The 26,494-nt window shown below is 37.2% G+C and overlaps 1 protein-coding gene across 1 annotated transcript in view; it reads left to right on the top strand.

Moving 5' to 3' along the window:
- The window catches only part of LOC108712410 (slit homolog 3 protein), a 443,629-nt gene extending 417,648 nt beyond the window's left edge, over nt 1-25,981 (top strand). Inside the window, exons 28-36 of the mRNA XM_041588752.1 lie at nt 3,417-3,556; nt 4,510-4,603; nt 6,300-6,437; nt 8,177-8,417; nt 13,708-13,838; nt 20,869-21,023; nt 21,539-21,824; nt 22,505-22,713; nt 25,181-25,981. Of these exons, the coding sequence (XP_041444686.1) occupies nt 3,417-3,556; nt 4,510-4,603; nt 6,300-6,437; nt 8,177-8,417; nt 13,708-13,838; nt 20,869-21,023; nt 21,539-21,824; nt 22,505-22,713; nt 25,181-25,419 (1,633 nt within the window). The 3' untranslated portion in view covers nt 25,420-25,981. The remainder of the gene's footprint in view (nt 1-3,416; nt 3,557-4,509; nt 4,604-6,299; nt 6,438-8,176; nt 8,418-13,707; nt 13,839-20,868; nt 21,024-21,538; nt 21,825-22,504; nt 22,714-25,180) is intronic.
- The last annotated feature ends 513 nt before the right edge of the window (nt 25,982-26,494 follow it).

Below are 26,494 nucleotides of genomic sequence, written 5' to 3'. Positions count from 1 at the left end.
GTCAAAGTACACTAAGGGGCAGATGTATCAAGGGTCAAATTTCGAGGGGTTAAATCCCTCGAAATTCGACTGGGGAATAGAATCGAATAGGGAATTCGGGGGAATTTACGTGCTGGCGAATAGTCGAATGGGTGAATATTCGCAGGATCAAATATTCGATCTAATGATTTTCATTCGATCAAATGATCGATCAAATGCCGTTTTATTCGATCAAAAACTTAGAAAACAAGCCTATGGGACTTTCCCATTGGCTTTTAAAGCAATTCGGTAGGTTTAATCTGGCGAAGTAGGCAGTCGAATGATTTTTAAAAGAGACAGTACTTTGACTATTGAATGGGCGTTTTTACGCTCAATCTATTCGAATCATTCTACTCAGGCAAATTTACGCCAATTCGATAGTCGAGGAGCACAAAAAACTACTCGAAATTATCTATTCGTTCACCTGAGCTTGGTGAATGTGCCCCTTAATTTAGCTCGAAATTCAAATTTAAAAATTAGATTTTTCCATGCGACCCTTGATAAATCTGCCCTAAATGTATACATTTTTCTACTTCTTCAATTCTTATTACCCTTTGGTATTAAGACACAGTTTAAAATCCGCCTGCCAAGAAAAAGACTTCTTACATATTGATGCAAGGTGGTAATTGCATAAATGCCCTGTTCTGGAAAAGGCCAAACCCATTTGTTGTTCAGTTAGGAGAAATGATTTGTTTCCCTGAAAACACTGCTTACGCACAATCAGATTAATCTATAAATAAATAATGTTATTGGATCTTACAGCCTTCCCAGTTCCCCGGAAATCAGCAGAACATATTTCTGTGAAGTTATTTTGATTAAAGGAACATAATACATTGTGAAACATTAAAAAAAAAAACTTAGGGGCCGATTCACTAAGCTCGAGTGAAGGATTCGAATGAAAAAAATTCGAATTTGAAGTATTTTTTTGGTACTTCGACCATCGAATTGGTTAAATTCGTTCGAATTCGAACGAAATCGAACGAAATCGAACGAATCGAACGAAAAATCGTTCGACTATTCGACCATTCGATAGTCGAAGTACTTTCCCTTTAAAAAAAACTTCGACCCCCTACTTCGGCAGGTAAAACCTACCGAAGTCAATGTTAGCCTATGGGGAAGGTCCCCATAGGCTTGCCTGTGATTTTTTGATCGAAGGATTTTCCTTCGATCGTTGGATTAAAATCCTTCGAATCGTTTGATTCGAAGGATTTAATCGTTCGATCGAACAAAAAATCCTTCGATCGATCGATCGCAGGATTAGCGCTAAATCCTTCGACTTCGATATTCGAAGTCGAAGGATTTCAATTCGAGGGTCGAATTTCGAAGTATTTTTAACTTCGAAATTCGACCCTTAATGAATCTGCCCCCAAGTGTAATGTACACGTTGTAATTGAATTAGGTCTTGTAGCTGTAGTGTTTATCATTCATGGACACCTCAGAAATGCAGGCACTGACATCTGCCCAGGCTCTTTTGTTTAGAACAAAGTAATTGAGATCCTTTAGCAAAAACCAATAGTAACAAGCCTGGTAATAAAATGCATTTAATAACATTACAACTTTACACCTTCCTACTGATGGCATTTCAAGATGGCTGCCAATATAAAATCGAAGTCAATCAAAACAGCAACGTCTAGTTTATTTTGAACGATGATTTCTTGATGTTTTGCATTACTGCAATATGAATTCCGATGCAAATGACACTGGTTTCTCTGCTGCTATAAAATAAGGATCTGAATTAATTACTTATCAGCCTTGTATAATGTCTTGTGTGACATTGTATACATACTGTATATTATGGGGCACATTTGCTAAGCTCGAGTGAAGGATTCGAATTTTTTGTCTACTACGACCATCGAATTGGCTACTTCGACTACGACTTTGAATCGAACGATTCGAACTAAAAATCGTTCGACTATTCGACCATTCGATAGTCGAAGTACTGTCTCTTTAAAAAAAGCTACCTACTTCGCCACCTAAAACCTATCGAACACCAATGTTAGCCTATTGGGACCTTCCCCATAAGCTTTCTAAACAATTTCTGATCGAAGGAAAATAGTTTGATCAATAGATTAAAATCCTTCGAATCGTTCGATGCGGTAAATCCTTTGACTTCGATATTCGAAGTCGAAGGATTTTACTTCGATGGTCGAATATCGAGGGTTAATTAACCCTCGATATTCGGCCAATAGTAAATGTGCCCCTATAAGTCAGCCCCTTAGCTCAGATAACTAACAGCCAAAAATCTGTGTATTGCCTTGTCAAAGCTCATTATCAATTTTAATTTGATTGGACTTGTAACTTTAAAGGGATAGTGACATGCCCAGAAATTTATTTCTATGCCTATATATGCTTCTGGCAAAGTAAAGTCAGGCTTGTGGGGATGGGACAAAGACCCAATAGGCTTGGGCCCTATTTAAATTTGTCCACCAGCCTACTGAGACTTTGTCTTGCAGGGCGCTGGGTAATAGCGGTTTGGTATTTATGCCAGATTTGTCTCTGACTTTTGTCTGTCCAGCTGTTTGACATTCATTTTCCTTCATAGGAGCCCTTCCTTATTTGACCAGGATCCATTTTTTTCTAACTCTGGAGCTGAGAATTATAATTAACTATACACTTAGGGGGTTACTTATCAAAGTCCGAATTTATCTCAATATTTCTAATATCCAACTCCGAGCAACTCTGAATTCCTGAATGGGCCTTATTTATGAAAGAAGAAGCCCGAAAAAATATGGTAGGGCAAAACCCCGAAAACTCCAAAGTGTTTGGAGTTTTCGGCAAAAACAAAGATTTTTTTCTGAGTTTTCTGAGTTGTTTGCGCCGAAACCCCAAAATCATCTGATATCGGTATGGACATCAGCACAGACACGGGGACCTTCCCCATTGACTTATACAGGACCTTGAGAGCTTCTAGATGCCAGGGTTTCAGATTCGAAGTTTTTAGACCACCAAACTTTAATAAATCTCGAAAAATTTGTTGTTGTTTTTTTTTTTGCTCCCAAAAACTACGAATTATTCGAGGTTCGGATATTCGGAGCTTGAAAAATAACCCCCTTAACCTACGGTGGAGTATTTACTAAAACTTCAGGTTATAATGAAACTACTTGCTGACGCTACTATTTTAAAAGCAGCATGCTGACTGCCGCATTATTGCCATCAGTGCACCTCTAATCATTTCGATAACTATTTCAGGCTGTACTACTATGTGTCAAAAGAAGCTTAAAATGTTTTCCCAGCTTCTCCGAGTAGCTCACTCAAACCATCATAGAAAACACAACTGGTTCTATCGATGGGTCTGGTTACATTTTTAATACTAATAGCTGCAGTGTACCAAAAAAAATAAAGGGAAATTTAAAGGGACACGTGAATGTTTGTAACCATTTACCTGTTTAACTCTACAGTTGCTCTTGTCCTTTGGGTTTTGAAGGGAAAAAATGTGAAATAAATCCAGATGACTGTGAGGACAATGACTGTGAGAATTATGCCACATGTGTTGATGGTATTAACAACTACATTTGTCTTTGTCCGCCTAACTATACAGGTAAGAGGCATCATTGTGAACAAGAAAATATAAATAGGTTATTTTAGAAAAGATTTACCTACTACCTGTAGGTAGGTCACCTACAGGTAGTTTTCTTTGACTTTCAGGGGGTTATTTATTAAAGTCCCAATTCAAAAAACTCAAAAAATTCAAGGTTTTTTTAATCTATAAAATCCAAATTTTTAGTGGAAAAAAATGTAAAATTTTTAAGATTTATTATACCCCGAGAATGAAAAACGTCAGAATCCGAAAATATATCCATCTCAGACCTGCCGAGGTTGTATATAAGACAGTGGGAGAGGTCACTATCCTATTTGGAAGTTTATGTGGTCATGTGCTGGAATTAGCCCGGAAATCCAACTATTTCGTGCTTTTCGGGGAAAAATCTGAAAATTTGGACATTTCGGGAAAAAGTTCAAAAAAATTTAGAGATTTGGGAAAAAAATCCAAGTTTTTACCAGATCCAATTAAATTGTGCTTTTTTTAATATTAAGGTCCAATCGTGGATTCTAGTTTGGACTGACTTTTTTTTTTAAATACAAAATTTGGATTTTGATAAATAAGGCCCTAACAGTAATTTGTTCTTTTCACCATAATTCCATAAGGCATGGAAGGAAATGTTTCCTTCAAGCAGTCTGTAAGAACATATAATTAGGATTTATTGGGCTGTACAAATGAAATAATGTATTCATTTTTAATTAGTTTTACTGTAGAGATTTTAGATTTTCGAATGTTTTAAAGTTCATCTGCATTCACAAAAATGGCTTTTTTTTATAATTTTGTTTAATTTTTACATGCACTTCTCAGCAATGGCACATGGAGCAGGTTTGGGTCACGGGGCACTGTTTAAAACATTAAATTGTCAGATAGCCTATAATAATCCTTGCTGTAAATTTCTGAGATTGTTCAATCCTTGTATCCAACTAAGTGAGCGCCTGATGCATCTTTTTCAGGTGAACTGTGTGATGAAGTGATTGATCATTGTGTTTCCGAGCTGAATCCTTGTCTCCATGATTCCAAATGTATTTCAACAGACAAGGGGTACACGTAAGTCACATTATTAGCACTGTAATTACTGTATCACAAGGGTAACCAAAGAATGCACACGTGAGTGAGTGAGTAGGGTTTTTGTGGGGGATCCTTTACATGAAATGAATACAATTCGTTCTAGTCCTTTCTTTACTTAGCGTGAAGTTTGATGTTTAACAGGCTAAAAAAAAGCCAGACTGAATTATCAGTGAATGGGTATAGAATAGCTGCAATGAAATGGATTCTTTAAGTAGAGGCCACTGACTCTGAAATTGCGATAAGCCATAGTCCTTGTAATTCGGCCAAAAGAAGCACATTAAGAAAAGGACCAGCGTTTTGGCATTTGGTCTCTATATATCTAGCATATTAGTCATCTGTGAGTTTTGGCCAACTTTCCTCATCAGCTTTCACCTAGTTTGCAGTATGTGCTACCTGTAATGCACGTTTTCATCAGGGAGATGAAACCACTGCATTCCTAAAATGTGCTGCAAAACCCTTTCTGGGTCAGTTTCTTCAACACTTCTCATGCTGCAAACAAGCCTGTTGGTTTTTTCATATAGGTGCGTACTGGAATATTAAAGTAAAAGAGGGTTGATACTATCATTGATACTAGTGAGAGATGTGTGGTTTCAGCAGCTGGCCTGCGCATAATGCAACAATGCAGTGGGCAAAAGGTTTGAGATTTCATTTCCAGGAACTCACTTTTATAAACTGGTGTGCTGATACTTTTCATTATGGCGATGGATTCCAAGTACTGTAGGAACGTGACCAACACTGAAATCGAGGAGTCAAAAAAAAATGTAGTGCTCAGATTTTCCAGCTAAATAAACATTTGGTTTATTATGTCTTAGAGATAAAATGATATCAGGCAGTTTTGCCACAGGGAAGGTAACCTTTATAAACTGATTAAACACCTATAAGCAGTAATAGGTGAGTGATTGTGCTTCATTTCTATTATTCACTTGACTGTTCGTGACATGGATGGATATATAGAGGCAGCACCACTGATAACTCTCAATTTCAATTAGGGGGAGTGCTCCAATTCTACAAATTCTATAGAAGCTCCATAGGTTTTATCTGCCAGTGTTTTCCAGTTTATCAATGAGGAGTGTGAAATACTGTGCCAGGTGATCTATTTAGTTTAATATAGGTATGTTGATATGTAACTGTGTATGTGAACCTCCTGAAGTTCATAGCTTTGTGGTATGATCCAAATGTATGACTTGGGTGCTAAGTTGGCCACAGTTGCTTGTGTGTTTGTCTTACCTTTTGAGCAATAATGGGCACTTGGGTTGTATCATACCTCAAGGGATTTATCAATGCATATACACTGTCTTTGGTACAGGTATGGGACCTGTTATCCAGAATGTTCGGGACCTGGGGTTTTCCGGATAACGGTTCTTTCCTTAATTTGGATCTTCATGCCTTAAGTCTACTAGAAATTCATTTAAACATTAAATAAACCCAATAGGCTGGTTTTGCTTCCAATAAGGATTAATTATATCTTAGTCGGGATCATGTACAAGCTACTGTTTTATTATTACAGAGAAAAAGGAAATCATTTTTAAAAATCTGGATTATTTGGATAAAATGGAGTCTATGGGAGACTTTTATGATCATAAAGTTACCAAGCCACCATATCATAATAATCAAAAGAATCAGTATATATCTGTTTATTAATCTCATGTTTTTATATTCATCTTTTTTTTTTTAGATGTGAATGCTCGCCTGGCTTTGTGGGTCAGCACTGTGAAACAAATGAGGATGACTGTGCCAACCATAAATGCAGACATGGGGCACAATGCATAGATGATATTGGAGGTTATACCTGCATCTGTCCATCTGGGTTCAGGTAAAAAGAAAAACCTTGCAAACGTAGAGTAGTTTCTGTGTAATAAAAGAATCTGCATAAATATTTCCTAAACACAATACAGTGGCTCAAATAATATGATCAATGATTGCACAGGCCAGTTGAATTGTCAGATAGCAACAGGAATATGTGTTACTATAATATGTTAACTCAGCTAGAACAGAAATAAATAATATCTAATAATCATGATTAATATTTTTTTTAGAAGTGACAGCTCTACCACAAAATACATTAGGCTAGATTGTTAGTCTTTTCCCTTAAAATAAGATTTGGCACACGGATATTTATGATGGAGCACATACCAGGAAATAGACACTGTTTCTGCAGTTGGACGTTTACCAAGTCCTGCTATTTGTTCTTATTTCACATTTTAGTACATTTAAATGGAAGAAATAGCTAAAAGCAAGAGCAGAAGGATATTTGACAGACTGGAGAATGACAGCGTGTTGCTCCAGGTTTCTCGTGTATATACTCTTCTGGGTGTAGGCCTAATTTTTCAGGCAGCGGAGAATCATCAGGACATGGCGGAATAGGCTGTCATTTCATTGAAAGAAATTAGCAAGACACAAGCAGTAGCAGGCAGATTTTTTCCAGAAAACAAACTTCTGTTTATGGCAAAAATCCCCACACGGAATATGTCCTTGACCAGGTGATCGTCCTTCATGTGCAAATCCATTCTAAGATCAAAAACACCTTTTAATAGATACATTAGGGGGCCGATTCACTAAGGGTCGAATATCGAGGGTTAATTTAATTAAGGAATTAAAATCCTTCGACTTCGAATATCGAAGTCGAAGGATTTAGCGCAGATAGTTAGATCGAAGGATTATTCCTTTGATCGAACGATTAAATCCTTCGAATCGTTCGATTCGAAGGATTTTAATCCAACGATCGAAGGAATATCCTTCGATCAAAAAAACTTAGGAAAGCCTATGGGGACCTTCCCCATAGGCTAACATTGAGTTCGGTAGGTTTTAGATGGCGAACTAGGGGGTCGAAGTTTTTTTTAAAGAGACAGTACTTCGACTATCGAATGGTCGAATAGTCGAACGATTTTTAGTTTGAATCATTCGTGTCGTAGTCGAAGGTCATAGTAGCCCATTTGATGGTCGAAGTAGCCCAAAAAACACTTTGAACTTCGAAGTTTTTTTTACTTCGAATCCTTCACTCGAAATTAGTGAATCGGCCCCTAGGATTCAGGGTCGAACTGGGTGGCAGGGCACTGTGATCATTGGTCTCTGTGGGACCCCAACCCCCAAGGGGCCAGAAGATGGCTAAAGGTATGAGGTTGGGCAAGAGGTTCGGCCCTCTGATGATTATCCAAGTGTCCCAAGCCTGGTCACTTGATATGGATAATATCAAACACCTTTCTGTGTTTTAACTTCTCTCCAACAGATTTGTCAAATTCCTCCATAAAGAAATTAACACAGAGCTTTAGAAAATCTTGAACTTCTTTGAATTCTGAAGTTTGTTATATACACTAGTAAGTGAGATCAATAAACAAAAAAACACCAATATGTTTAGAAATTCAAAATGTTCACTATACACAACTGAGTGATAGGTGGAGAAATCACTGTGCTAGGGGCAAATCAAAGAAGCTGTTACATTTCAGATACGTATATTGATGTACTGCCACTAGAACTATATTACTACTATAAGGCATGACACATGCAATACAGGCTAAAAGTTAATTTTTAACTTTTTTTTCCCCTTTAAATCAGTGGTCTCTTCTGCGAAATTTCCCCACCCATGGTTCTTCTTCAGACAAGTCCCTGTGATAACTATGAGTGCCAGAATAAAGCCCAGTGTATAGTTGTCCGACAAGAACCCGTCTGCCGCTGCTTAGCAGGTTTCGCTGGTCAAAGATGTGAAAAGTTGATCACGGTGAACTTTGTTGGAAAGGATTCGTATGTTGAACTGAGTGGTTCCAGTGTTCGTCCACAAGCAAATATTTCCCTGCAGGTATGCAAAGATGTTAATTTAGATAGTTAACACACTCAACATAAATATGTGTATATAGATGGGAATACCATTTTTCATTATTACCGTATATTACCCGAGTATAAGCCGAGGTACCTAATTTTACCTAGGAAAACTGGGAAAACTTATTGACTCTAGTATAAGCCTAGACACAACTACAGCCCTGTCTCCCAGCAGCACACATTCCGCCAAAGCGACCCCCCCAGCAATCAACTGGACTTCTTTGCAAAGTTGATGGTGACAGAGAATTGCCAAACGGATTACTGTGTGCATTGTCCCACTGTCTCACTACCATGTGCAGAGGGTGCTGTGTGATATTGCCATCACTGTTAGTCTTTCGTATAACCAACAGAGGGCACTGTGTGATATTGCAGTCACTGTTATTCTTTCATATAACCAACAGAGGGTGCTGTGTGATATTGCAGTCACTGTTATTCTTTCATATAACCAACAGAGGGCGCTGTGTGATATTGCAGTCACTGTTATTCTTTCATATAACCAACAGATGGCGCTGTGTGATATTGCAGTCACTGTTATTCTTTCATATAACCAACAGAGGGCGCACTGTTATTCTTTCATATAACCAACATATGGCGCTGTGTGATATTGCAGTCACTGTTATTCTTTGATATAACCAACCGAGGGCGCTGTGTGATATTGCAGTCACTGTTATTCTTTCATATAACCAACAGAGGGCGCACTGTTATTCTTTGATATAACCAACAGAGGGTGCTGTGTGATATTGCAGTCACTGTTATTCTTTCATATAACCAACAGAGGGCGCACTGTTATTCTTTCATATAACCAACAGAGGGCGCTGTGTGATATTGCAGTCACTGTTATTCTTTCATATAACCAACAGAGGGCGCACTGTTATTCTTTCATATAACCAACAGAGGGCGCTGTGTGATATTGCAGTCTCTCCCCAAGTGAACTGTTGGTATAGGAATGATTAAAAGTGACTGCAATCTCAGCTACTGCCTGCTAATCCGAGTATAAGCAGAGGTAGACTTTTTCAGCACATTTTGGATGCTGAAAAACTCGGCTTATACTCTAGTATATACGGTAATTATATTTCTCAGGGTCTTAGTTCAGTATGTATAGTTTCAGGTAAAAGGTTTCCATGCTGAATAATCCTTCGAAAAATTGTCTAAATCCTTAATTCTTAATTAAAATTTGCATAATAATAGGCATTACTCATAGAGGTAAAAAATTGATTTATTGCAAGAACATTTGGCTCCAATTCCCTAATGAATCATGTGTATAGCTAATATAAGTAGGTCATTTAAAAAACTGGTACCCATCAGTCAACCTCAAGGAATGGCCATTACAAACTATATATACTGTACATTATGAAACTCATTTATGCCTTCAAGTGCTGGAAAAAAATGCTCAGGCTATCGCTAACTTATATTGCTGCTCCATTCCTGCCTTTGTCTAGAATTCTGCCATTTGTGTAACAAACTTGAAAAATACTGTTTACTAAGGTCATGACAGAAAACTGAGGATACCCTGGGGCACTGGCATTGTTGGTTAAATATAGAGTTCCTTTGTTAAGGACAACATAACTTCTCAAATGTTGCTTTGTCTCCCAGCATCTCAGCTCACCATTTGATATTAAAGTTATCTTGAAGAAAGATATCAGACTGGCTGCTTGTCTCTGTTTTAACTGATCTTGGGTCTCGGGTACCGACGGACAACTGAAAAGCATGAGAATCAGTAACGTTAGATGGACTTCTTAAAAAACACTATCCTTTTATTAAGGCTTTTCCACAAATCAAAGCCCCTCATTAATCAATGCCTGTCTTTATTCACAGTAACCCTTAGCGTTACTCTTCCTTTGTGCTGTACAGCTACCTGGCATTATAAATCTTCAAAAATTATCCCCAAGGTCTTTCAGCATATGTGCAAAATACATTAAAGGGATACTGTCATGGGAAAAAATTTATTTTTTTCATATGAATCAGTTAATAGTGCTGCTCCAGCAGAATTCTGCTCTGAAATCCATTTCTCAAAACAGCAAACAGATTTTTTTATATTAAATTTTGAAATCTGACATGGGGCTAGACATATTGTCAATTTCCCAGCTGCCCCAAGTCATGTGACTTGTGCTCTGATAAACTTCAATCACTCTTTACTGCTGTACTGCAAGTTAGAGTGATATCCCCCCCCCTCCCTTTTTCCCCCCAGCAGCCAAACGAAAGAACAATGGGAAGGTAACCAGATAGCAGCTACCTAACACAAGATAACAGCTGCCTGGTAGATCTAAGAACAGCACTCAATAGTAAAAACCCATGTCCCACTGAGACATATTCAGTTACATTGAGAAGGAAAAACAGCAGCCTGCCAGAAAGCATTTCTCTCCTCGAGTGCAGGCACACGTCACATGACTTTGGGCAGCTGGGAAATTGACAAAATGTCTAGCCCCATGTCAGATTTTAAAATTAAATATAAAAAAATCTGTTTGCTCTTTTGAGAAATGGATTTCAGCGCAGAATTCTGCTGGAACAGCACTATTGACTGATTCATTTTGAAATTTTTTTTCTTTTCCCATGACAGTATCCCTTTAAGCTTTACCACATTGTTACCCTCTTACTAGTTTTTCATACAGCAGCCTTCATTTAATTCACTTCTGATATGTAGACCTGTTAAACCAGTTTATTTCGGGGTTTTTTTGTAATTTCTTACTAAGGAAAATGAAAAAAAGTAATAATAAATTCTGTAAGTAGGGACAGGATATGGTTCTCTCAATTCAATCCATAAGCGTTTTTCTTTTCACTAGCTAAGCAAAAGGTTGCAAACTTTAGTAGATGTGCATATCCTGTGCAATCATATTAGCTTTGCAAATGAATAAAAGTATGGTCTCAATTTTTGCATATGGTAGCTGCCTGTATAGTAGTAAGTGCCAACTCTGGGATACAGCTAATCCAGTCTTGCATAGTCAATCTAAATGAAAAAGCCATTTATCTATCAAGACTAACCCTAAGATGCATCAAATGTAAAAATCTGAACAGAAATGAGACCTGCGGATGCAACTTTGGCATCAGACTTTTTAACTTATTACCTTCCCAACAAAGATGGATGAAGCTAATCAAATCTGAAACAAGCGTGAACAGATATTTCAGCAACTGTTGTTCTAAGTGTTAATGAGCCCTAATGGAGCAGACATAGAGACTCAGGGCAGTTGAGAGTTCATAGCTGTGCAGTCTCTTTAAGGATATGAATAGCCTTCCTGGCAGCCAGAAATCTGACATTAGACACCCCTGTATTCCCCAGGCTTTACTAAGTAAAAAGACAGACTTTCATTCTTGGATTTTAGTTCTTCTTTTGCCTAAACGAAATGACCAGTTAGCTAGGAGATCTATAAGGCAAGATGGTATGTGCATTGTTTTATGAAGCATAATACATAATGAAAAACTTATTTTTGTGGTTTATAGTAAGGATTAAAGTTTGAAATAGTTTATACGCCAGAGCTTGCAATCAGGGACAGTTTATTCAACCTTTTTAGCAACTTGTCATTTTAAGTATTAGTGCTGGCTCTGCAATCTGAAAAAAGGCACTTGCCTATAAAAATAATCACCTATATTTATACTTATAAGAATGTTCTAGAGAATCCGATATAGATATGAATATATGCTGTGCTTTGAAATGCTTTTTATTGATAGATATAGGGGGAAGGCTACACAAAACCCCTACTATCAGCATCACTCAACTCTATATCTGAGGCACTTTTAAATATTTTAAGCAATCTTTTACTTGTAATTTTAGGTGTCATTTACAAGTACAAACGGGCTAAGGAGTGCAAAAGTGTGCTCCTTATTCAAGACGTACTTCTGTACAGGTCTGGCAGCATTCATACTGATTCCCAAGTTAGGGGGAGTGTTATTATGTGCAGGTGCCTCCCCCTGCCGACAACTCATGAATGCAACGCTTCCAAATGCAGGCAGTGCTGTATTCATAGGACATAGGCAGGTCTCTCCACTCAAAAATGAAGCACAGAGACCTTAAAAAGTGCAAAAAACATAGTAGATTGTTGTTGGATTTTTTTGCACCTAGTCTTGCAGTTAATAATTATGTTTATCTCTCTGATATTATTTTGCAAATAAACATGTTCCGCTACAGGCTAAAATAATATGCTGTGAAGGTCAACATAAAAAAAACACATTCAAACATTAAGGGGCAGATTTATCAAGGGTCGAAGTGAATTCGAGGGAATTTTCGTAGTAAAAAAATTTGAAATTTGAAGTAATTTTTTGGATACTTCGACCATTGAATAGGATACTACAAATTTACTTTGAATTTGATTTGAAGTAAAAATCGTTCGAATATTTTATAATCAAAGTACTGTCTCTTTAAAAAAAACTTCGACTTCAATAGTTCGCCAAATTAAACCTTGCGAAGTGCCTATGGGGACCTTCTAGACCATTTTTCGAAGTCTTTACACATCGAAATAAAATTGTTCAATCATACGCTAAAATTGTTCGATTTAATCGTTTGATCGAATAATTTTACTTTGATCGTTTGATGGCCAAATTCGGTGAAAAATCTTTTGACTTCGATATTGGAAGTCAAAGTATTTTAATTTGATGGTCGAATTTTGAAGTATTTTTTACTTCGAAATTCGACCCTTGATAAATCTGCCCCTAAGAGGCAGATTTATTAAAGGTCAAATTTTAGTGGTTTAGAGCTTTTTGAAACCACAATTAAACTCTATTTCTCTAAAATCACAAATGCCATGAAAGTTATTAAAAGATAAGATTATAAAAAGTGCTAGCAGCGGGGGAACAAAAGCTGAATATTGAGGGTAAAAATATGAATATCTATAAAACCTCTAAAAGTTTTTCGGACAATTACTAATGAAAAAAATTTGAACACCTATAAAAGTCTGAATGGGTAAAAAAAAATGTCCAACAGGATCAGTGCAGCTCCCTTTGACTTCTATAGGAGCCCGGCTACTTTTACTAGGATAAGTTTTGCATTCGGTTTTTTAATGGTTTTTACATTTAATAAAACTTGAAATTTTAGCGTTTTAGAAATAAGAAAAAAATGTTATTCGTGAATCCAAAATCGGAATTTTAGTAAATCGGCCCTTAATATTCAAACAGTAAGTAAATGTTATATACAGATAGCCATGCCCCAGCTTAAGAGGTCTCGACTAAACAGAGAGATGACCAACCTGCAACCAGCTGCTTGTTCTCCTAGCATGTGTTTTGTGGACAACCATGGGAAAATGGTATTGGAACGTTTAACAGTAGCTTATTCTGTTTTGTAGGTTGCCACTGATAAAGACAATGGAATCTTGTTATACAAAGGGGACAATGATCCACTTGCATTAGAACTGTATCAAGGGCATGTACGCTTAATCTATGACACATTGAACTCGCCTCCAACTACAGTCTATAGGTAAGTACTTAGTTGGAACTTGACTTTCAAATTCACTAATTTATTTTTTGTTTTCTCTTGGAGGCAAAAATATATGTAAAGATGAATGAATGAATGAATGAAAGGATAAATGAATAAACCACAAGAATTCATGACATGGTCTCATCTATAATAGCAGTGACAGGGGACTAGTTTGCCTGGGTCTAAATTGTTTATAGGGATAATTAAAAACAGAGAGAGATAAAGTTAGGACTGAAAGAAAGGATGAAGAGAAGACGAAAGTGTTGGAAAGTTACTCAGTCTGCTCTCTTTTCATCTCATGTGCAGAAAATCTGATTGCTAGCACTTAAGTTCTTGTAACAAATGTCAACAAAAACGTTTTATCGGGTAAAAAACTGTTTCTAGATCCAGAATCTTCCTACTGTTGACACAGAAGAATGCAGACTAATCCTGCCTAGACACCATTCAAATTTGAAGGAAATCCTCCATTAATGGAAAGATTAATTGCTATTTGTCTCTAAATCTGTATACCGTGTGCCACAGATAAAGTTTTAAAAATGAATTTGTAAACAAAATAAAGTTCTAATTGAGAAAAATATTACTATGCTTGTTACCGTGTGATATATACTTAGAGGCCCGATTAATCAACATTTTTGTGGTTTTGGGGTCTTTAAAACTACGATCAAACTCCATTTCTTTAAAATCATGAATGACCAGAGATGGCTGTCTACACACCTATATTACAACTAAAAATTAAAAAAATATACACTTGGGTTAGGAATTACATTTTACATGGTAGAGTGAATTATTTTTTTATGTATCATAATGAAGCATTCATGTACATAAGATTAGAAACTAATTAATCAGAGTCTATAACAGTAGACTGGCATAGACACTGTATCATGACAATTTTCATGTCAAAAATTATCTTTAATATTTCGACTTATACATAGGTTTCAACTTGCCCTATCTTTTCCCAATAAAAATTCATAAAGGAGAGCTGCCAAGACTCCTTTCTCATTTGTGTCTTTTGAAAATTGGTGCTAATTCATTTTTGCTGCATGCTTGATTGAATACTGGATGATAATTATAAACGAAAAATGCAATAGGACTGTGGTCTCTAACCTCAGTGATCTGTATAAATCCAAGTGTTCTTGAATTTCTTTTCTATTTTTTGAACTAGATGGATTACTGGAATCCTAAGGCTCATAGTATTTATGATAATTATATAATATTCCTCCAACATAGATTTATATCATTTCATAATACAGTTTAATTCTTTCTGTCCAGATGTTTTTACTACATGTGTTTTTTTTATTGTTTACTGTGATTTGAGCAGAAGTTAGAATTACTTTTTATACAACAAAATTGCTGCTTCTAGTATTCTTGTGTTGGACTGTTAGTGAGGCCAATATTTGCAGCCATAATTAGTCCAGGGAGCTGTCTGGCTCTATAGAACTTCACTTGGAAAGACAACAGGGTTTATTTAAAGTACGACACAAAAGCAGGGTGCAAAGTGTAGTTTTGGATGTAACCTGTTATTTTCTTTATTTTATTACCCACAAGGCGTTTCCACAAAATTCCTGCATAATTGTAGGGATACACTGAATCCAGGATTCATATGTTGCATTGCATATGTAAATTAGGGCGGTTGGGAAATCAATTGACTTTTTCCTTTCCTGCCCCTAATTTGCATATGCAAATTAGGGTTCGAATTTGGTTCGGTATTCGGCCGAATCTTTCACCAGGGATTCGGGGATTCGGCCGAATCCCAAATAGTTGATTTGTTGCATCCCTAGTATGTGGATTAAAGGGCTCATTTATGTCTGCAAGCACAGCGAGCATGTTTGCGCTTTTCCCCATAGTGAGTTGTGCCTAAAACCACTTTAATTTGTGCCAGAATGCAGTCTTTGCACTTCCATATACAGTAGTTGCTGTCAGTGCACTCTGTGCCTTTCATTCCAAATTGGGCACTGCCTCACCCTTTGAAGCAGGGGAAGCTGCTTTCACTTATTGATGAATTGAATGCAAATGTCCTGAAAAAATTCAGAGTGGGGATTGCGTCATAAGTGGAAAATTATTTAGGCAAAATAATGCTTTTGCAACCTTCCTGGGTACCCCTAGCCCTTATGTCAATATGCCGACTTGTTCACTATTCATCCGAACATACTGGGCAGATGCAATGCACAAATAAGTGCACGAGCAGGAAATGTGTATAGGTCCAACTAGCTCTAATGAACGGCATCAATGCTTGCAATGGCTGCATCAATTTTTGTAGTCGTAAATGAGCCCTAATATAGAGCATTGATGCTGCTGTGTTTTAAATGACATTTGTCTGCATAAAGCATCAACAAATAGTATTGCAGGGTATTTGATAGAAACTGAAATCTGAGTAAACAAGATACGTAGTTGCAGTGTTTTATAAAATGATTTATATAAAGATTTCTTCCATTCTTCTGATCTAGAAGTCAAGCAAAACCTTTTAGCGCCCCGGCTGTCAATGTAACTTTACAGTTCCAATGGGATTGTTCTCCTCATATGAGAAAGAGAATGTACAGGTGCAAGGGTTGTTTTATGATCCCGATTACAGCTGTTTAGGGGCACGATGGAGCTGCAAGAACAGCACATTAAAATGGCATGGTGTGCTTCTGAAATAGACAAGTATTGTTAACTCTTTATATGAATAAATACAAGAAAACGAAGATTATAGTCCCCATTAATGATAGAATGGTCATCCATTAGACTTGTGTCGCAGAAGTAATTGAAGAAGGAGTGTCCAACAGCTGTTTCATCTTTGTTCAAACTAAACACTTGAAATAGTTTTTAAAGGGGACCCGTCACCCAAAAAAATTATTCAAAATCCTATTTTATCACATTAGTCAATCAAAATGAACTTTAATTACACTATATAAATTATTTGAATCTTGTTTCCCTCAGTCTGGGATTTCAAAATTGTAGCAAGCAGGCAGCAGCCATTTTGTGGACACTGTTATTAAGACAAGTCTTGTATCATCTCAGAATCTTGTTTGTGCACCAGAATGGGGGACCTGATGTCCATCCCCATGCCCTGGATACACAATTAAATGGTAAAGAGAACGGGGGAATGTGTGGAGAGCAGTGACATCTAGGAAGTGCTGAATGGAAACTGAAAGTAATTGTCTGCCCCGCCTCTATGCCACTGGCATAGAGGAGGGGCAGACAATATTTGATTGACAGCTGAGATTTTTAGATGAGCTTAGAACAGCTCTGAATGCTTTAATAAAAAATAGAAATTGGATTTCATGTTTAATTTGAAAAGGACTTTTATTATACAGATTTTTGTGTCTGGGTGACAGGTCCACTTTAAGCAAGATCTGCGTAAAGCTTATTTTATAGGGAACTATTTGTCAGAAGCATAGACATAAGATCCTTGGGGAAATGCTTGCGCCTAAAATATTTCTTTTTCTTTTAGACTTTGAAGGCCATGCCATTAGTGGTGAACCACAGTTTCTCTAAGACCAATATCCATGTGTGACATAAACCTTTCTGTACCCAAGTATGGCAATGGCATCCACGAGACTGAAGCTTAATGGATTCTATGACATTTTATACATCAGCCCAATAGTGTACTGATCCTGGGGGACAACCCCCAGCAATGAAAATGCCTGTAGATGTGATCTCTTTGAGGGATCATTAATTGGAATTGCATAGATTTTACATAAGCGTTTTATTTGATAATCAGTCCCAAGGCACGTTAACCACCTTATGGTGACAGTAATGAGAATGGACTCCAGATGTCCTTATCATTATAATTGTCCCTAGAGGAAACAAATGTTATAATCAAAACATCTTCCAATGATTTGACGTCTATTTCTATATCTTTACTAGTAAAGTATAGTATAAACAGTTCAGTAATTACAAATTAAGAGAGTTATGGGCAGATTTATCAAAGGTCCAATTTTGAATTGATGTGATTTTTTTTTTTACTCATATATTAGAATATACTCAAAACTTAAATGGGAGATTATTATTAAAATTCAATCGAATGGGAACAATCCTTAAAAATGTTTTGTATTCTAATGAAATATACGAAGGAAAAAAATTTGAATGTCAGAAAGGCTATTAACATATTCACATGGGTCAATCGACCTCTGCCATTGACTTGTAAATCAATTTGGCAGGTTTTAGGTGGCGAACATTCGAATTAGAACTGTTTCCATGGTCGAAAAATCTCACATTCAAATTTACATTTACAAAATTCGAATGTGTGAATTTTGACACCAAAATAAATTCAATTTTGCTATTCGACCCTCAATAAATCTGCCCCTTGGAGACAAGATTTTTACGTCTTGAGTAGCATACAGTCTAAGGAAGGAAAAATTCAGTAATAAAAGAGAAATGAAGTGCATAAATCATATCTATTGCAACTCTGAGGCACCAGTTCAAGGGCTCTTTAGCATTTAGTAAGAATTTTTGACAGTAGGGTTCATGTAGAAGCTTGTCTGGTGCTAGATGGTTGGGAAGTTCCACTGATGTGGGAAATGAGGCAAAATGGTTTTATTAAAGGAAAACTATACCCCCCAAACAATGTAGGTCTCTATTAAAAGATACTGAGCAAAACAATGCATGTGTAAAACCCTGCTTCAGGTAAATGAACCATTATCATAATAATATACTTTTTTAGTAGTATGTGCCATTGGGTAATCATAAATAGAAAATTGCCATTTTAAAAAATAAGGGCCGCCCCCTGAGATCGTACGATTCACTGTGCACACATACAAACCACATGTAAGGTCACATGAGCCAATTAACAGACAGAGTTCTGCCTTTTGCTTCCTCACTTCTTCCTGTTACAGTTAGTGTTGTAGTATTTCTGGTCAGGTGATCTCTGAGGCAGCACAGATAGAGTCACGAAATGGTGGTTCAAGGCAAGAGATGTAAAAGGGCAATATTTATGTAAATATATATTCCAGTTTGGTAAGATTCTTTAATATGTCATTCAATTTGATATAAACTATCTGTTGCTTAAGTATTCATTTTGGGGGTATAGTTTTCCTTTAATGAGTTTCTAGTGCTTTTACATCATGGAAGTGAGCCATTATCTATGGTTTTTAACTTTGTTTTGAAACAGCGTCCACAGTGTTTGAAAAGTTAGATTATCTAATTAATGTCGCTCATTAAAACAAAATTGCTGTAATGGGATTTTTGTGCCTTTTATGTAAATCTCCCTGTAATTAATTCCTCTCTGTTCATGTCTACTAGTTATGGCTTGTTACATGAACCTAATTAACATTGATGGAGGCTGGGCCTCAAGAGATAGCCAAGAGGTTACAGATCAGGATGTCCCTTGGCCTCAAGTGTCAACGAAGCAATAATGCAGGGACAGCATCATTTCCCTCCTCATCGGACATTATGGATCTGCTTTCTAAAGCAGCACAGTATTAATTATTCCCCTGCCCTTTGTACTGATCAAGGCGGAGGTCTTCATTTGAACTGACACCTCGTTACTTTAAGATTTATGGCTTCCCGGCTACCTCTGCCACCCCTGAGCTCTAGACGGCTACAGCTAAATGTGGTGGCCTTTTCCGAAATGTCACCCTAAGCTTTTGTTGGTTTAAGAAGCACGGCTAAAAAGGATTAGCATAAGGTTGGGTACAAAATGGTTAGGAGGAGTGTGAACAATATACTTTTAATGAATTTCATAGTGACTTCTTAATAAATGAAGCATATTGTCCTGCAAACGAGATAAAGCACAAAATATATTAGTACAAATGCTGAACCAAAATGATCAGAAGTTTACACTTAACCTTTTAAATCTTCGAAATAGCATTATGTTTCCATTTTTATTTCAGTATTAATCCTCTTTGTATTTGAAGTATCTGACTTAAAAGCACATTCTAAAGATAACTGGAATCCTATTTATGCAAAGAGACTATTACAAGGCTTATGACTCTGGAGGCGTTTATATACTGTACATCCTGTCGGCACTATATAAATAAGAAGAAATAGATTTCCCATAGTGGTATTAATTTAAGGAAGATATTCTGCAAAATGAGGCATTATGATATATATATTTTTTTCATTTTGGTTTTATTAGTTCATTGGTACATGGACGATATACACGTACCGTAGCACAAATATATTATTTCCTAGTCACTGATACCACATTGCCACCTAGAGGAAGAATAGGGTGAACAGATGCTGATTCAGTGTTGGTTTTGCTGCATATGGCTTCTTGAACAATAAAACAATAGTAAGGGTAGTAAGGAGAATGATAACATACAATAACCTTAGAGAACAACAGAAGGGATCTTTACTGATTAAAGAAAATCGTGAAAATGATAAAGAGATGAGTATGACTGTTTCGTTATCATCCTCTGTACAAGTGGAAGTAGGATACCTGGGCGAGCAGCTATAGAAAAATAGAATTTTAGCAAGTGGTTTATAAAAATGTAACTCAGCTGGGAACTGTTTGTACTGTTTTTATGGGAAAGGAGCTTTAGTGACTTTATCTGCACAGCAATAACTGTTCTGATTTTAGTTACATAGGAATATAGTTGCAATACGACTTATATGCAGTCTATAACACAAATCAGTATGTATCCAAGTTTAAAATATAAGAGAGAAAATGTAATACAAACACGCGTGTAGTGATGAGCAAATCTGTCGTGAAAATGCAAAAAATACACAAAACACATTGAAGTCATTGGGCGTCAAAATCATTTTGACATGGGACAATTGTTGACGGGCGCCACAGCAAAATTTTCCACTGTGAATTTTTGCAGTAGTTCGCAAAAACATTCGCAGTCGATGAAGTTCGGAAATTCGCCCAGAATTCATGCCTGGCTAATAAATTCGCCCATCACTACACGCGTGTAACAATGTACCCCTCTCTAAATTTAATTGAGCAGGCCCCCATCACCACCTTTATCAATCAGGTTTTTCTTGCTTTCACAATGATACACCACTAATTGATTTAAACAATTTTTTTCATATATGACCTCATTCCTTATTACTTAAGTCTTAAACACAAATATCACAATATAGTGTTCTGTTTGTTTTCCCTTTAAAGCGTGGAAACGATCAACGATGGGCTGTTTCACACAGTTGAACTGGTGGTGCTGAACCAATCGCTGAGCTTGGTCGTAGATAAAGGATCACCCAAAAGCCTTGGGAAACTTTATAAACAGCCATCACTGAACCTTAACACTCCTCTGTATCTTGGAGGTAAAACCTTTCTACATTACTACTGTTAAATGCTAACTTTGATGCAAGACCATTGAATATATATAGAGACTTAAGTATCCCCTCTTGTAAAATATGAGGATATTATAAGTTACCGAGGAGTTTCATGACCATATAAAAACACAAGGCCGAGTGTTTTTATACAGGTCATGGAACTCCGAGGTAACTTATAATATCCTCATATTTTGCAACTGGGGGTACTTTATTTATTATAATACACAAGTTTCAGTGAGTCATGTGACAGAAATGACATCAGAACTCACCGTTTATAACTGATGACATCAGAACTCACCGTTTATAAGAATATAATTTACAGGATATTCATGGCTCTTGTGTATTTTATATATATATATATATATATATATATATATATATATATATATATATATATATATATATATATATATATATATATATATATATATATATATATATATACATACACACACACACACACACATGAAAGATACCTTCAACTCAACCTTTTGTCTTTACAGGGATTCCACCAACCTCAGGAGTGTCTTCCATGCGGCAGAGGACTGACCATATTCCGACTGGGTTTAATGGCTGCATACATGATGTCCGAATTAACAATGAGGTGCAAGACTTTAGGGACCTGCCTCCAATTTCAATAGGTGTCTTTCCTGGATGCAAATCATGCAACATATGCAAGCATGGCTCCTGTCGTTCCATGGAGAAAACAAGTGTTATATGTGAATGCTATCCTGGATGGACTGGCTCTATGTGTGACCAGGAGATTGGAGATACCTGCATTAACCACAAGTAAGCTGGAGTAAATTCCCAACCTCTCCACAACCTACTTAACTACTTACTGCAGGTGGAGGATGCATTTATGGTCACAGAGCAGCTGTTACGAGCTTAAGTTGCTAATTTAGTATAGTTTCTGGGTGAAATCATAACTAACCAAAGATGGAAAAGTGTGCTCCATGGTGCTTATTTTAAAAGCATTTGCACTGGGGCCTGGCTGTGCTCTGATCCTAGTGCCGCATTGTAAATGTGGTGATAGGCACAGAGTGCAGCCTTAACTGAAACAACCCAGTATGAAATTATCCTAAAAGTGGCAATAGACGTACTGATAATATAGTATGAAACTAATTTTCATACAATATTCGGTGCGTGTATTGTGACGAGCCAACTAATATCGGCATTGGACTTGGATATCAGTTGACTTATGAGTCGGGTCGGCCGGAAAATTTTTTTTTGAAGGCACCAGAACATTGGCCATTGTTAGTGCTGAATGGTCTGATATAGGTAGGATTCTATTGTTTCTACCTGTATATCTGACGATTCAGCTCTACACGTGTGTATTGAAATGAACGATCTTTCTTGGAAAGATCTTTTCCAGGAAAGATCGTAATTGTAACGTCTATGGCCACCTTAAGTGTGTCTTTATGGATGTGATCTTGATAAAGAATAATAATATATCTTGCACTTTTTTCAAGGTGCATACATGGAGAGTGTGTTGCAGCAAACAATGCTTACATGTGCAAATGTGCCGAAGGCTTTACAGGACAGTATTGTGATAAGAAGAACGAGTCCCTCACCTCTTGTAGAAACTTCAAGTGTAACCAAGGGCAGTGCAAATTGTCAGAGAGGAGTGATCCGTACTGTGAATGTGACCCTAACTTCACAGGAGAGCACTGCGATAAAGGTAAGAAAACACAACACTGAGAAAGCTTTGCATGTGTTTCCCACCTCTCCTAACTGTAAACTCTGAATGAATTGGAAAGCAAGACTGACCAGTAGTTTAGTTTCTCTTAGGCTACGGACACACAGGCTGTTGTCAGTCCATGTATTTCTGCAGGCTGAGAGAAGCAGATCTGCTCAGTGCATCTGCTCCATTGATTTGAATCAGATCAGCCTGTGTGCGGTCACACACTGACTGCATCTTCAGCTCCGCTACATGTGACTGTACACAGGCTGATCTGATTCAAATCAATGGAGCAGATGCACTGACCAGATCGGCTTCTCTCAGCTGCAAAAATACGCCGGCTGACAACAGCCTGTGGGGCTGATTCACTAAAGGTCGTTATTCCCTAACCCACTGTTTTGTGTGTTATTTAAGACGCGCTATTTAAGGAACGATTCATCAAATTACACTCTGACTTGTCTGATTTTAGCATTGGTTTATCACAGGTCTGCAGTCACATTTTAACAAAACTCGTTTCAAAAATCCAATACTGCCCCACAGGCTGTTGTCAGCCGGCGTATTTTTGCAGCTGAGAGAAGCCGATCTGCTCAGTGCATCTGCTCCATTGATTTGAATCAGATCAGCCTGTGTACAGTCACATGCAGCGGAGCTGAAGATGCGGTTGTGATTTTGATGCTTTGCCGCAATTCGAATTGTGGCAAAAGCTCTTCTTTGAAATTGAATAAATTCAAATAAGTTTGTGTTTAGCAACTCTGGTAAATTGATTTTAACTTTTGTCAAATAATAGCAGCATATAATCTCTGGCATACACATACCTGTAGGGCGTACAATTTGCTTTATTTTATTATAGGAAAACAAATATAGGTAGAAATGCTACATTTTATATGCCACACTTACTGCACCTGCCTAAAGTTTTCAAACCTCTAGGATTTAGTAACGATTTAGGTCTTTATAGTTGTGCACAGCAGCCCACCATCTTGGATTTTGTTAGGCGTGCCAGTGATACACAAATTTTCAGTGTGTTCTGAGCCGCTGTTGAGCAGCTAAGCTTAGGGCATCTTTGCAAATAAATCATCGAGCAGAAAATGAGGTTGTGCTGGTTTCTGAGCTGCCATGAAATGAGAATCGGAATTAATTACTAATTATCCTTGTATTCTGATGTTTAAATTCTATAAATACAATATAACGTGTGTTGGTCCCTAAGCTCAGTAAGTGACAGCAGCACAGAGCATGTGCAGTAAATCAGCAGAAATGGAGATGGGGAGCTACTGGGGCATCTTTGGAGACACAGATCTTCACTGCTAAAGGGCTGTGGTTGTGGTATTGGACCTGTTATCCAGAATGCTCAGAACCTGGGGTTTTCTGGATAAGGGATCTTTCCAGAATTTGGATCTCCATACCTTAAACCTACTAGTAAATCATTTAAACATGAAATGCTTCCCATAAGGATGAAATATAACTTGGTTAGGATCAAGTACAAGGACCCATTATCCGGAAACCCGTTATCCAGAAAGTTCCTAATTACAGAAAAGATTTTCTCCGATAGACTCCATTATAATTTAAATAATCCACATCTTTTTCTCTGTAATAATAAAACAGTACCATGTACTTGATCCAAACTGAGATACAATTAATCCTTATTGGAAGCAAAACCAGGTTTATTTAATGTTTACATGATTTTTTAGTAGACTTAAGGTAAAATTTAAATTACAGAAAGATCCGTTAGCCGGAAAACCCCAGGTCTCAAGCATTCTGGATAACAGGTCCCATACCTGTACTATTTTATTATTATAGTGAAAAAGGGAAATCATTGTTAAAATTTTTTGCTTATAATGAAGTCCATGGGGGACAGCCTTTTCGTAATTTTGAGCTTTCAGAATTAAGCTGGCCACAGACGCAAAGATCCGATCGTACGAATTAATGTACGATCAGACTTCCCCATCTCCCGACCTGCCACTAACCAATCAAATAAAGTAGTAAAAGAACAGATCAGCTGATGTTCTGCCCCTGACAACAATCGTACGAAAGTTATGTCCGACAAAGCTGGTGACAGTCTCCCTCTGAAAATCGTATGATCGGCAATACATGAAGAGATATTACCCGCAGCCGACAGAAATCTTTTAACCTGTCCGATCGACCAAACGACCGATCTCTGCCGGACGAAAAATGTCGGGACTCTCCACACGCGGTCCAAAAATCGCACGAATCGAGGATTCGTACGATTTTCGGAGAGTGTGTCAGATCTTTGCGCCTATGGCCAGCTTAATAAGTTTTGGATCCCATACCTGTACGACATTTTTTTAGCCAACTTCTTTGTTAAGTTTTACTTCTTATTTTAAGCTTCAAGCCCATTAGGCCATTTGTACAAATAGCAGCAATGGAGTCCGAACACAAATGTATGCAACGTAGAACAGGTATATTTGGTAAGTTTGCCAAACATCTAAGCAATGTTTTATGTGTCCTACAGAGAATGTCTGCCAAGGAGAGATCATCCGAGAGATTGTCCGCAAACGGCAGGCTTACACATCATGTAGCAGCACAGTCAGAGTTCCCAGAACAGAGTGCTCCGGCAACTGCTCAAGTGGGGCGTGCTGCGTCCCAGTAAAAAGCCGGAAACGAAAATATACGTTTCAGTGCACGGACGGCACCTCTTTTGTAGAAGAACTGGAGAGATATATTGAATGTAGCTGCTCACAATGCTTATAAGACGATCTACAAAAAAAACATAAAAAGCAATCGGAGACTCATCGCTGCAACAAATACGAACTGTGTCCTATCAGAGAAGAGCTCAAGAAGAAGAGATTATTAACTATATTGTAAAATAAACAAAAAATAGAACTTATTTTTATTATTGAAAATGACTATTTTCCTCCTTTATTATATAAAACATCAGGCCACTTTGGTATATGTATAATATAGTGAGCTATTTTTACTGTTTGTTTGTTTTTTGTATTTTTAAAATACTACCAAAAGTAATAATTCATAGATTAACAAACAGATCGTGGGTATGTTTATATCATTGCTTTTTGTTTGGATGTGCCTCAGTCTGCAATTGCAGTAATCCTATAAAATGAATATGTTCAATCCTCTTTCTCAAGGAGAATTTTCAGAACTGTGAATAATGTATGTTACAAACACCAAGGGTGTTAATCATTAAACTCCAAATGCCAAAAATCCGGAAAAAAAAATTTACTATAAAATCCGAATTTTTAATGGAAAACAAAAGTTGAATTTTTCAGGATACTCCGAGGATGGAAAAAGTCAGAATCCGAAAATCCAGCATCTCAGAACTGCCAAGGTTGCATATAAGTCAATGGGAAAAGTCCCGAAGATATCTTGATCTGTGCTGGGTTACGGAAATTAACTGATGATTTAGGGGCTGATTCACTAACTTCGAGTGAAGGATTCGAAGTTAAAAAACTTCGAATTTCGAAGTTTTTTTTGGGCTACTTCGACCATCGAATGGGCTACTTCGACCTTCGACTACGACTTCGAATCGAAGTAAAAATCGTTCGACTATTCGACCATTCGATAGTCGAAGTACTGTCTCTTTAAAAAATACTTCGACCCCTAGTTCGCCATCTAAAAGCTACCGAAGTCAATGTTAGCCTATGGGGAAGGTCCCCATAGGCTTGGCTAACTTTTTTTGATCGAAGGATATTCCTTCGATCGTTGGATTTAAATCCTTCGAATCGTTAGATTCAAAGGATTTTATCGTTCGATCGATAGAATTATCCTTCGATCGTTCGATCGAACTATCTGCACCTAAATCCTTCGATAT

Source organism: Xenopus laevis, chromosome 3S (assembly GCF_017654675.1).
Source record: "Xenopus laevis strain J_2021 chromosome 3S, Xenopus_laevis_v10.1, whole genome shotgun sequence".
NCBI lineage: Eukaryota > Metazoa > Chordata > Amphibia > Anura > Pipidae > Xenopus > Xenopus laevis.
The sequence above is the reverse complement of the archived record's forward strand: the minus strand, read 5'-3'. Positions and strand labels throughout refer to the sequence as shown.